The sequence below is a fragment of the Acanthaster planci genome, linkage group LG13, assembly GCF_054643075.1.
Source record: "Acanthaster planci isolate LZ-2023a linkage group LG13, COTS_SCS, whole genome shotgun sequence".
Taxonomy (NCBI): Eukaryota; Metazoa; Echinodermata; class Asteroidea; order Valvatida; family Acanthasteridae; genus Acanthaster; species Acanthaster planci.
The window spans coordinates 2,153,667-2,166,102 of NC_141789.1; the positions used below are offsets into that span (position 1 = coordinate 2,153,667).

Genomic DNA, 12,436 nt, shown 5'->3' on the forward strand with positions numbered 1-12,436 from the left:
CTGATTGTGGGCTGCTGGCTCTTGGGAAGCAGATATTGAACTGGGTGGTACATTCTTGACACACCCTAGCCCAAGTTGGGCACCAGCCTTCATTGGACATTACAACTGACATCTTCCTGTCCTTCCTGGGCTAGCCACAGCCCAGCCCAGTCACATACTCAGATGGACCATATTCCTCCTGTGCACGTGTCTTTAAAAAACTGAATTTTGTTCAGATTCCCTGCCCTGATCGGCTGAGCAAAATAGCTTTGTTGGGACCATGGAGGTGTCCTTCCTCCATGTTGGGACACAATTGTTTTGTATACATTTCCAAAATTAGGCTGATGTGCCTTCACGTCAGTGTCAAACTTCCTTTAAAGAGAGAGACTACACATACTTTAAATACCTATACTCCCAACAGCTCTTTGCCTAGGCCAGAAAGGGTCCCTTCCATTTCTTTGCAAATAAAATAGTTGTGCCATTTAGCGTCAACAAGCATAAACACAAACACGTAGCGTCAAAGTGTCAAAAACCTGAAACTATCCTCTAAAGATTTCAAAGTGGTTTTATCATATTTTACAGACCCCACTGTGTAAGGAAAACAGCACATTTTCTTCCAGATTCACCCAGGAAAACGCAATTTGCAAAGTTTTTCTTAATGTATTAGGCTGCCATCTTTCGTTTCTCTCCCATCCACGCGAAAACAAGATGGTGGCCGGTTGGGCTGCACGACCAGAACCAACTCGCTCAGAGTTTCACATTCAAATATTTAGTTATTTTAATTAAGTGTGATCCACTGAATGTGATTAAAAATTAATATTAAAAATATAAAATTTTTGCATATAAATATGTTTGAATAACTTGTTGATGCTTGATGACGCCAAATAGTATGACCCCAAATAAAATACACTTGAGCACAATGCAAACATGGACAAGATCTACATGGTATACAGATGTTCTCTTCCACACAGACAAATGGAGCAATAAAGGTAGGGAAAAAGATTGCTTTTGATTTCAAACTTTATGCGCAAGAATACATTCCATCAGGCACAGTTAAAATACATGTAATGATGGCATAGCCATCCAGTGGCATAGCTAGGATTTTACTAGTAGGGGGGTCACAAAGGGGCACCAGCATCTTTTTGGGGGGCACCAGCTTTCAGTGGTGTGGTTTTTTGGGGCAACTGAGTTTTTGTCAGCCTTGTTCAATATCCATTGATCCGTTATTTTTTTAAGTGGGAGGGCACTTGAGGGGTACTGGGACTTTGTGGGGGGGAACATGCCCCCCTCCCCGCTACGCCACTGCTGCCATCTCTAAGAGTGTTTAAAAATAACTTAGATGTACAGTACATGTTCATTTGTATGACAACACCTATTTACAGTAACAGAACTTTATCAAAATCTTTGGAAGTGAAAAAAGTCCCACCTTGGAAATCCATTTGCGGGCACAGGTACACGTACAGTACATGAACATGTATTTCAAGAACTTTTACAGAGTGCTAAATTTTAGGCTACTTTACCTCCGAAAACAGAGTGGCTACTTCGCCTTAGAAAATAAATTACAAAAATTGAAGTCTCTCTTTTTGTGGGGTTTTTTTTATGCAGTTTTCTTCTTTTCCAAACTAAAGTAAATGGATTTTTATATCAAAAGGAAAGCAAATAGACTACCTGGGTAACCAATAAAATAAGATATGAAATGAAATGCCGTCGTTGTAGCTCACCAGAATATATTAGCTGTATGCTACTGCCAAACAACCCGGTTCACCACAACGACGAACGCGAAGGAAAGGATGAAAATTAACAACCGGAATCACCCAGAAAGAAGCACAGGAACTCGGAGTAGTGAAGCGACCGCTGTGACCATCAGCAACGCAGGAAAGAATGAGAGAGACACGTGGCAATAGGGGCTATTTAAAGAGAAATGGCGACGCGCTTCACTGCTCACGTTACGTAACAAACAAAAAGGTAATGACAGAAATTCGACTCGGGGCTACTACAAACTCATGAAGTGCTTGAGAAATACCAAGTTTGATTTTCGCTCAAATTTAACATGTACAAAAAAGTACTTTTGTACGATTAGAGAAGCCAACCATGATAAGTCTGATATGTACATGTATACATACAAAACATCGCCACTTCTATTTGTCTCACCATGCCTGCCTACTGGTACACCTTGTTCATAACGTTCAATCATGGAATATGACACTCAAAAAGGGCAGTTTTATTTCAGAAGTGAAGATCGTCACTGTGTTATGATCTCAACTCAGAACTTCCAGATTTGAAAGATTGTTTTAATTAATTACATGTAGCCTGAAATCAAGAAAATTATATACGTGTGACATATGCTGTATTTGTCCTTTTCACGACACTCTCCCTGCCCTGTATGTGGCCCAACCATTCTTCCATCCTAGATCCACTTGAATGGCTCTCGGAACCAGACTTGAACATCAAGAAACACAATCATTGTAAAACACTCATAAAATGGTGCCATCTCAAAATGTTAAGTAGAAGCTCTTTAACTACTTGATTTTTATCCAAAAATATTGTACTTATGTAATTACTGATTGTAATTATGAACCTCACTGGCATCACAACCCACCCATTCTTCATCTTAGACCCAGTTGTGTCTTTGAATGAGACTCGATGATAAATAGTTCTGAGTGTTTGTTATTATTGAAGGGAGGGGTTTAACATATGTTAAATATTTTTTCTTAAAAGTACTTGCTGTTGTATTACGCATAGTAAATATTTGGGAGATTCTGCTCGACCACCCGTTTGATACGATCGGCATCACGACCGTCATAAAAATGCCACAATGTGTTCAGTTTGGGTAGGCCCTGGAGATGAGCAGTTAGAGTTTTCATTCCCTTCAAAGTGAGCATGTTGTGATGGACGTCAAGCCTCAGAAGACCATGGCCGGCGGGGAGGATGCTGGTCAGATCGGGGACGTCATCGTCATCCAGCCCGCATGCAATTAGTATCAAGGACTGTAGGGTTGGAGGAGCTAGGGGGGCTAACCCGCGCACCTGACCGTGCAGGTTGATGTTGGACAGGCCAACGTGCTCTAACCTCTTGCATCTGTTCAGTGCATTTGCGAGTTTAAAGGCATCGCTGTGTGATCCGCCGTACAAGCAGACTTCCACCAGCTGATTTGACACGTTGGGTAACTGTCCCATAACGTGCTCGTCGTCAAAGCTTGACCTCTCGTCAGTTGAGAGTGTTAACCGTACCTTTTCACAAAGCTCTGCCTCCATCTCTTTAAGTGTTCTCTCCAGGTGCGACATCTCCTTGTTGCCTCGTTCAGCTAAGGTGTATTCGACATCGACTGAGCTGTCTGAAGGCTGACTGGTGGCTGACTGACTGGTCGCCGGCCTGATTTTGCCACTCAGCAGAACTTCCCTCAGACATGTCAATGCTTCGTAGGAGCTGCAGTGCAGAGCGAACTTGGTGTCCTCGAGTGGATTGGGAATGCACTTCAAGTAATGCTGCAATGCTGCTAAATCTTCCTGGCTCTTGCACATCACTTCAGCCGGCTGTTGCAGCTTGTCGGCCAATTTGTCAGAACCAGACTCAAACAGCAACAAGCGTGCCAAGCCATGCAGCCTGCTTTTGTCAATACAGTTCCGCTGGTCGAGTTCCCTCTGCAGGTGTTCCAGGATGAGACCAGTAGCCTCAGACCCCGATGCTACGCCGCAGGCAAACCGAAGCAGATACTCCATGGCGTAGATCTTTTTCAGATTCATCTGCCGCAACTTTTCATGGAACATCGCTTGGTCGGCATGATGCAAATTGGCTAAGAAGTACCCCGCACAGTACTCCTGGAAGGACTTGTGCAGGAAGGTAGCCACTCGCATGGCCCTCAAACCACTCGTGAAACTTTCCTGCTGAAGGAAGCCCAATCGACACCCATCCTTCAAGGTGCCCTCTTCAAATTCCTCAGAGGAGAACATGAGCCTTTCTCCCTTGGGGTCGAGCAACCCGCTCAGAGCGACTCGTCCTAGTTCACGCAGAAGTGTAGTCATCAGCAGCTTCTTATCCTCATCTTCACCACACTGGCGACTGACAAGAACCTCGGCGAACTCCGTGTAAAGCTCCGTCAGTCGTTCAGGCAGCTTCCCCAGGTTTTCCCAAATGATGCACATAAAATGCAAGATGATTGGTATCTGAGCCAGTGACTGAAAAGACCGACTGGACTTCAGTGTCGATATCAGTTTGTCTGCTGTCGAGCTGGCATTTTTTTCAGCAAAATATGCCGTAATGTATTTGTGTGCGGTTGTGGATGTGAACCCCCATGTTTGAACGCAGGCATATTGTGGGTATCCCTTCAGGGCGTAGTCAACCATGTGCGGTCGCATTGTCACTAAGACAAAACTTTTCTTCAAGACCCTATTATACAAGACATCCTGAATGCTGTACCCATCTTCTGGGGCCGGAGATTTCAGAATATCTGGGGGAATCTCATCCAAGCCATCGAATAAAAATGCAGTCTCTGCTTCGTGATCACCAAGAAGCTTCTTCAAATCCGCCTTCCCCAGTTGTGTGTCCTTGGGCATGATTTGGTCCCAAATGGCATCAAGAACACAGCTCGTCTTTTGCATTTGCCTCAACTTCACCCAAAACACAAACTTGAACTTGGAAAGCGGAGATCTGCTGGTACGCACGCTGCTGATATTTGCAATTTTCAGTAACAGCGTTGACTTGCCAAATCCTGCCCCACCCGAAATGAGCACCTTGATGCCGCCCACTTTCTCCACCCGGAAAAAGTCTTCCCATGTCTTGAGGGATACATGCTCCACTCTGTCCAGAATCCGCTCCTCCCAGGGTAAGGTGAGGTGTTTGCGGGTTATTTGCTTGCCTCGTTGAGTGAGCTCCAAATCGAAAAAGAACTTGTCAATGTCCACGGTCCTGGAAGGATCCAAGGGATGTGCAGGCATGGTGCTGGTTGTGTCCTGGTAGTACTGAATAATTTGCTGTTGACAGTACTCCACAACAGTTCGTCCTGGAGCAATATTCAGAGAGTATAACAAAGTAACGTCCAACAAAAGATCTAGCTTTTTTACCGAAAAGGGCGATGCTTAACTTAAGTGCCCCAAATAAAAGTTAATGATTTTCATTTTCATCATTAAACACATGTACATGTATCTCATCAGATCCCTAACAGTAAACTCAGGCCTGATGCACCATTAAGGTATTATGCAGAACAGCTAATATGGCACCCTTGAATCCTTTGAACGAGTTCACAATTTATTTGAGTGTACCTTCTGCTTTCTGGTCAGGATTTAAAGCTAAATCTCAGCTACTTAATGGAAAACTCCGTTGCATCACGTTTTATGAGAAATTACATTTGAATTTCAAAATCTTAACTCAATGATTCAGCTCAATCTGAAATTGTTTTCTGCTAGACAAGCTGTATTAACTAAATTTCCTTCTGTTGCATTGTGTTAACTTTGAGGAGTAAAATTAATTCTGACATAACACTCTTTTTCAAAAGATGAAAAGTTATTCAAACATTTACCAAACCAAAATGAGGCTGTGATCTGGGCTGAATTAATAACAAAATGTGCTTTTGATTGAAAGAAATCAACACAAACATACCCTGGAATTTACTGCTTTTCCCTCCCATTGTTGCTTGGCCTAATGGTACATGTACATGTACGCTGACTGTCCTGAAAAGACGACTGTGGAGGAAGGAGAGTACAGTTCATCATGAGCTTGGCAAGTGGGGAAAGGGTAACGCTTTCCTCCCCGGAAAAATTTGCACCATCAGAGTTGACCACCATTAACGGTTTATCTGGTCGTAGCTGACGAGTGTTTTGCCTCTGCCCCTTCCCCCTCCCCTGCCCCCCAGAAATCCAACCCCCCTCCCCCCGAAAAAGTGGATTCCCCTTCCCCCCAGAAGAAACCCTGGCAGTACCCATAAAGTTCATTCAAAGAGTCTTGTCACAAATGCTACCTTCCCGTCATAGCTTAATTTTCTCCAAGTTGTTGGATGTTCCATGGAGTACGGCCTAACAGGTGGAAGTGGAAGTAATGCTGGGGCACATTATGTACTAGCTTCTTTGCTATTATTTATTCTTTGGCCGGCCTTTTAGTATAAATGGCCGGCCAATTTTACTTATCCTGGAAGTTAGCAGATGACCAGGGAGTAACACCATAGACATGATAGACCTGAACATGCCTGAAAGAGAAAAAGCAATCCTCCAGGTCTATGGTAAGCACTCAAAGCTACATGTACATGAAGTCGAACCTACGTGTGTCACTCAGTGCATTATGTAGCCGATCTCAACTCAGCAATGCTCCCGGAATTCGGAAAACGAAGCACGGAGGGTCTGGCCGACGGAGCAAGGCTGAACTAGTTCGAAGTACTATTGATGATGTTCACACGGCTGACTGTAAATCATAGAGGTAGGTGGCCTTGTTAGTAAGTTGGTAAACTTCGTCAAAAGACAATCAAGTTACAATGCATCAAACAGTGGGCTGGGCTGGGGGAAACCCCAAATGAAAAAAAAACAACAACACGAGCAGCCGGAGCGCTGTCTCAGCCTGGTTCTCGGTCTTTCGAGCAAGGGAACTGGTACAGAGCGCAACCCCAAGGACATGGGTCGGGAACCAGTCGACCGAACTAGCTTTCCCACCACGGCACCAGTGCAGTAGCCGATACTTCTATTTGTGAAAATGTTTGGTTTTTGTTTATTTTTTAGTGTAGATTACCTCTCCTTTTAAAAGGAGGACGCTTGGAGTGGACAACTGAACCCGGTAAGCCAAGATTTAATCACATCAAAGGAATGTGATGGAGGAATATTTCGACAACTTCCTTAACTACTAACTTACTACTCCGTAGTATGCATATGCACTGGTATGCCTCACAGTTCCGGAAGTAGATTAGCTAGCTAGAAATCGCAATTTAGCCTTGCTCGAATTCGAGTTGGTGTCGATGTTATGAACGAATAAAGATTTTCTCACATTTGAGAGTAATTGTATACGGATCCCAGTAATTAGTCACTACAGTTACTTAATTAGCCATCAGAAAGCAAAAACATGTCCAGAAAAGTTCAATTTAGGAGGGAAAATACCGAGTAGTTTACTGAGAAAAAACTCTCAAAGAACACCAGTCTAAAGAGTTTATGTACCGGATGTCAAGTGGCGTCGGCATATGGAACTCTTTCCTGCCAAATTAACAGAAGACTGACATCTTTACAGAAATGACGTCCCCCGGCAAAGAGGACACTAGACTCAGAAGATCAAGAACGCATTTCGTCAAGTGTCTCTAAAGAACCATGAGCAAAGCGGCACACATGTAGTGTCCTTTGTGTGGATTCCAGTAAAAGCCAGACAAGGATGAGACGGCCGGATTTTAAGGTTGTGCTACTAGGCGATACATGTGGAGGGAAGACTTGCCTGATGGAGAGGTACTACAGTGACAGATTCATGGAAGCTGAAGCGGCAAGTGAACAAACCTTGATCATGTCTACACTCCAGTCGATGGATCTGTTTAATTCCTACTGTCCTAACTTTGTCAACGCAGTTGGTCATGCCCAACTTTTTTTTATCTGCCTGAACTGAATACGAGAATTAAATGAGCCTAAAGGCTCTTCTTTTTAAATATAATACGATTTCATCGTATTTGTACTTGTTGCTTACCCATGTACAATTTCTCAAAAAACTCAAGCGAAATCTCTAAATTATTCAAGTCTAGAAAATAAAGCTATCCTATTGTATGGACAACTTATGTAATGTTTGTTCATTCACAGACAATTGGCGTAGCATATTGTACTAAGGAAGTTAAAGTGGACAAAAGAAAATTGGTTATGGGAATTTGGGTAAGTGATGGTCAGTAATGTAAATCACTGCAAGCGTACAGTGTATGTTGATGATTGACTGTTTGTCATTTTAGGAAGGAATTGGCTTCATCTTTAAACTCGTCAATGACTGCATTCACATTGGTGTGAATTGGACACAAGTCGCTCAGCAGTTTCTCCGCAATTAACAAGGGAATAAAATGATGTGCTTGGCTGATCTTAAACGTGCGTTTAAGACCGGCTCAGGAGAATGGATGCAACTGATTATCAGCGTTCAGTCTCCTGAGTTATTCAAATTCATAAATCCCTTTTTAGTCGGACAGTCAAAAGAAGTCAACATATGACGCATTTCCAATGATTTTGTCATAGAATTGCTTTCATTTTCCCAAGCACCCCTGTCCATTTTATTTTTATAGTTGTCCTAAAGAATCTCCCTATATGGACTTGGCATGCGAGTGGTGAGCCATGTGCACCCAGACTCTTGACCATTCTGAATCCATTAAATTGTCTTGTAGCCAGGCACCAGTGCTTGACTTACTCAGCGGGCATTATCAGATGTTAATACACAGTCAAGTTGCTCGTTGTTGAATAGGGAGACTGTCTGAGGTACATGTATAAAAGAGATTACTCTGTATTTTTAGGACACCGCAGGGCAGGAAAAATACACGGCCGTGAGTCGGCTTTACTACCGAGGGGCTCAGGCTGCCGTATTATGTTATGGTGAGTGTGTGCGTTCAGCCATCTGAGATGAACAACTATTGCTTTTAAGGTCTGGAGGATATCAGGTAAGGGGCCGTCCATAAAGTGCGTATGCACAAGGGGGGGGTTGGTGCCGTTGCGTACACCGTGCATACAGAGGGGAGGGAGGGCTCAAGCCAGTGCGTACCGTACCTAAACCGATATTTACCTTTGATGAATTTTCATGATATCAGTACACTTTCTCAAACAAAGAAATACCAGAATCAGCCACCATTTATGCTCTCGTGCCAACGTCCATTATTAGTAAAGTGCCGCATTACTCCTGACACAAAGACCGGCAGCGTCTGCAGGAAGTGCAAAGGTGCCCTCACCCATGCAGAAGTGTAATGTATTACATTATGGCTAAAATTTTACAACCCTGTAATATTCCCACGGTTGAGTAAAAATCGACCGCTGATTTTTGGGAGGTTATTAGTTTTATTACCTAATCAAGTTTCAATACAATATCATTTTTCTAAGGTGGAAAACAGTATTTTTCCTTCCTTTATTGAAACACAAGGTGCAAAGTAACTACGTGCATAAGAGAAAAAAGGTACTGGGATAATTTGGCTGTTTTTATTTAACAACATTTTTTTTCATGCTGCCAAGTAAATATCTCCCAGGGTTGTTAATAAAGAAATACCAAATATAAAAACTTGTTTTTACTTCTGTCATTCGAATAACAGTACTACAGTAGACGTACAATGTACTGTGACATTTGTACCCTGAGAAGTCAAAAGATGTGGAATGCGTACATGTACAGGGCTTAAGGGGATCTGAAAAGACGGCATTTCATGCATCATACGTACTTTATGGACGGCCCCCAACATGAATGTTAAACAGGCAACTCTATCATTCACCGGGAGTGTCTGGATCATTCAGAGAACTTGACTTTGACAAGAAAACAATTTAACCCTCATGTAGATCTTCAGGTGTACTTGATAACATGTACCTATTTATGTTCAAATTTGTTTCACTTAGCCAATACTGGGTGATTAGGAAGTGTTCATTAATCTTAACCCCTGGGCCAAATTCAGTACATGTGTTAGTACACCTGTATTTGTAAGAGTTTGAGTCGTTCTTGTGTTGTTGTTTTTTTCCTAACCTTTACAGATCTGACAAACCCAACCAGCTTCGACAAGGTGAGGTTCTGGTTGGAAGAAGTGAAGAAGAGCGAAGAGGTACTCATTTGCTCAGCTAGATTTTTTTATTCCGTAAAGTTATGCTTTCCAGTTTGGGGAAGTTTTCATTTAGCTGGCAGGACATCCAGAGCAGATGTTTTTCCAATCCAGGAATGTTTGTAAGGATAAAATATTATAATTTGTATATTACTGTTTCCATGTGGTGTCTGGCAATGACACTGATCGTCAGAGTTAGCCAAACCTTATACTAAAACAGTCCTTCACTGGTTTGATGAATTTGATTTACATGTATACTGGGCGTTTGTGGCTTACTCAAAATGAAGTTGTTTAAATGAAGTATGCTATTCATAAAGTGACAAACAAGTTTTTAATGCGTTGGTGACTTAATTAATTCATTGTTAACGGGACAATTTTATAGAGAATGAATGCCAGATGCAGACAGGGATGAACTTTCACTATTGCGGTGACGTTTGGCTTCCATTGCTAATTTTTTAATTACTTTTTCCTTTCAGTTTTGCAAGATTTATCTGTGTGGCACAAAGCTTGACCTAGTGGAGGAGGGCAGAGAGGCAAGACAGGTGGACAGTGACTTTGTGGCATATTATGCTGACGGTACTCAAACCCTTTCTCAACTGGAACTTTTCTACCTTGTCTAAAGCTTTGTGATTATGGAGACTTTGCAAAATGTGACTCGAGGGCTGTGCTTTCTTATGGTTTATAGTGTGTGGTGTGTAAAATGTCCGTCCTGTTGAACCGTGTAATATCCTTAACTACCTTGATAGATTAGCCAATCACAATGCTGGAAAACTTGTCATTTTCATTTTGCCAATAGAATCATCAACATACACTGAACAGAATTACTGAAAAGAATAAACCTGTTTTCTCCACAGAGTTTTGTGCAGAAGTGTTTGAAACTTCAAGTAAAACTGGTTACAATGTCAGTAAGTATCAGACTGAGCGTTCGTAAAGTGGCTACACTGGTAATCCTTATTGTAATTGTATGCTTATAATTCTTCAAGCTTCAGTATAGCCGGTATTCATGTATATTTCTGTACTTAAGATACTGTGCCTAGCTGTAACTAGTATGCTGTACAAGAATCATTTCTGGGCTAAATTTCTGCCTATACATGTACTTAGCAATCTGTCTTTGAGTTCAACCATCAGGATGTATGACCAAACAAATATTGTTAAAACACTGTTTTTGCTATTTTTATTTCTTGTAATTGCAGAGGAACTCTTCTTTAAAATTGCCAGCGATTTTGCTTATGACACAAGTGAGTTTTAGATTTCTTTGTTTTAAGATTTCTTCGATATTCTGAAGTCATATCTGAACAAGTGAAATATTTCATTGACTGAATTATATGTGCATGTGTTGTGGAGCACATTTTTGGAACTGCCATTCATTTAAAGTGCTTACTGTGGCATCAAACCATTTCAAAACTAAATGTTTTGGCAAAAAGTAGAAACTTGCTATCATTTTTTATCATGTTAAGTTGTCACTGGAACAAGACTGTGACACATGGTATTTGTAAATTTGATAGATGCGAGCAATATGTAATTCAGATCAGAGCTAGTAATTTCACCAAAAGCCATCAGTATTTTTTTATCTCTTAGGACCTTACACATCCATTTGCAATTCAAATAAAGTTTCTTTTTTTTTGTAATTTTCCCCCTTTAGCATCTGAACATTTGGAAGATTTTAACAACAAGCGTAAATGCTGCTGTTATTGCCCCAGCTAGCCAGTCTTATCATGTGTACATCCAGTAAGAACTGCAATAAATTCTGCCCGTCTTTATGAGATTTGTGCCAGAAAAATTAATTTGACTTCACATTTATATTTTGCTTTTTAGATGTATAGTGATTGTTTCAAGGATTTTTGTAAATTTTATACTTTTTTTTTTCTTCTGAAAGACAGGGGTGAGATTTATCAGCTTTTCAGCTGACTAAAGCTTTTTTCCCTCACTAGCTGTTTACAAAAGTATAGGAGGTTGTTCAGCTTCTTTATGTCTTGTTTCAGCTGTTTTCAGCTATTTTATCATCGGTCAATCTCATCCTTGTAAAGAGCACCTCTAAGGAAAACACGTTTTCTCTGATTTTATCCATTCAAATAAATGTGGAAGCATCCAAATCGAACGCAGAGTCATTTGTCTTCAGAGCTCAACTATAACAAGCTTAAAAAGGCTTTTTTTTCTGTTCATGCCAAGATGTGAATTCTGGATGTAGATTGTGTCATTTTGAGAAAATGAGGGGAACCGTGACCCTTGCCCTGTGCTTGTAGTAGATTATTCCCTTGTGCACACCAGAATGACGCAATCTACATTCAGAATTCGCATCTTGGCACGAACAGAAAAAAAAGCCCATTTAAGCTTGTTGTAGTTGAGCTTTGAAAACAAATGACACTGTATTCAATTAGGATGCTTCCATGTTTATTTGAACAGATAAAATCTGAGAAAACATGTTTTCCTTGGAGGTGCTCTTTAAGTGTATAAAGGGTTACAATGATGTTTGTCTATCCTCTGGTAATATGGAAAGAGAAAGTCTTACTTCGACAATAATTTTTTAGAACTTATGCCGTTCTTACTGATGCTTCCAGATTGCATTCACTGGACAGTCGTCTTGGATGAGATCTGAAAGCCCTACTTTCCTAAGAGCATTCTGCAGGGGCGTAGTGACTCAGGAAGGGGGGATGGCACTGCACACCCCCCCCATAATTAATTCCAGTCAGCAAATAGAGGTTCAGTCAGCAGGTGAATCCAAAATTGGTGCATAAACGATAT

At 41.4% G+C, this 12,436-nt stretch overlaps 2 protein-coding genes across 4 annotated transcripts; one reads left to right on the plus strand and one right to left on the minus strand.

Annotated features, from left to right (window-relative positions):
• Positions 1-918: 918 nt before the first annotated feature.
• LOC110977033 (NLR family CARD domain-containing protein 4-like) lies at positions 919-6,378 on the minus strand. Its single transcript, XM_022230793.2, has 3 exons — positions 6,231-6,378; positions 5,575-5,657; positions 919-4,978 (listed from the first exon to the last, which is right to left on the minus strand). Exons 2-3 carry the CDS (start codon positions 5,600-5,602, stop codon positions 2,712-2,714), a joined length of 2,295 nt encoding a protein of 764 aa, XP_022086485.2. The 5' UTR covers positions 5,603-5,657; positions 6,231-6,378; the 3' UTR covers positions 919-2,711.
• Positions 6,287-11,793, plus strand: LOC110977037 (ras-related protein Rab-24-like). 3 transcript variants are annotated; one of them, XM_022230800.2, is made up of 10 exons: positions 6,287-6,384; positions 6,681-6,735; positions 7,180-7,422; positions 7,731-7,799; positions 8,420-8,498; positions 9,630-9,697; positions 10,171-10,270; positions 10,549-10,599; positions 10,888-10,932; positions 11,337-11,792. In XM_022230800.2, the coding sequence occupies exons 3-10, from the start codon at positions 7,318-7,320 to the stop codon at positions 11,396-11,398; spliced, it is 579 nt and encodes a 192-aa protein (XP_022086492.2). In that variant the 5' UTR covers positions 6,287-6,384; positions 6,681-6,735; positions 7,180-7,317; the 3' UTR covers positions 11,399-11,792. The 3 variants fall into 3 exon arrangements, with proteins under 3 accessions (XP_022086492.2, XP_022086495.2, XP_087001330.1); XM_087145204.1 differs by lacking the exon at positions 6,287-6,384 and having other exon boundaries at positions 6,579-6,735; XM_022230803.2 differs by lacking the exons at positions 6,287-6,384; positions 7,731-7,799 and having other exon boundaries at positions 6,575-6,735; positions 11,337-11,793.
• Positions 11,794-12,436: the final 643 nt, after the last annotated feature.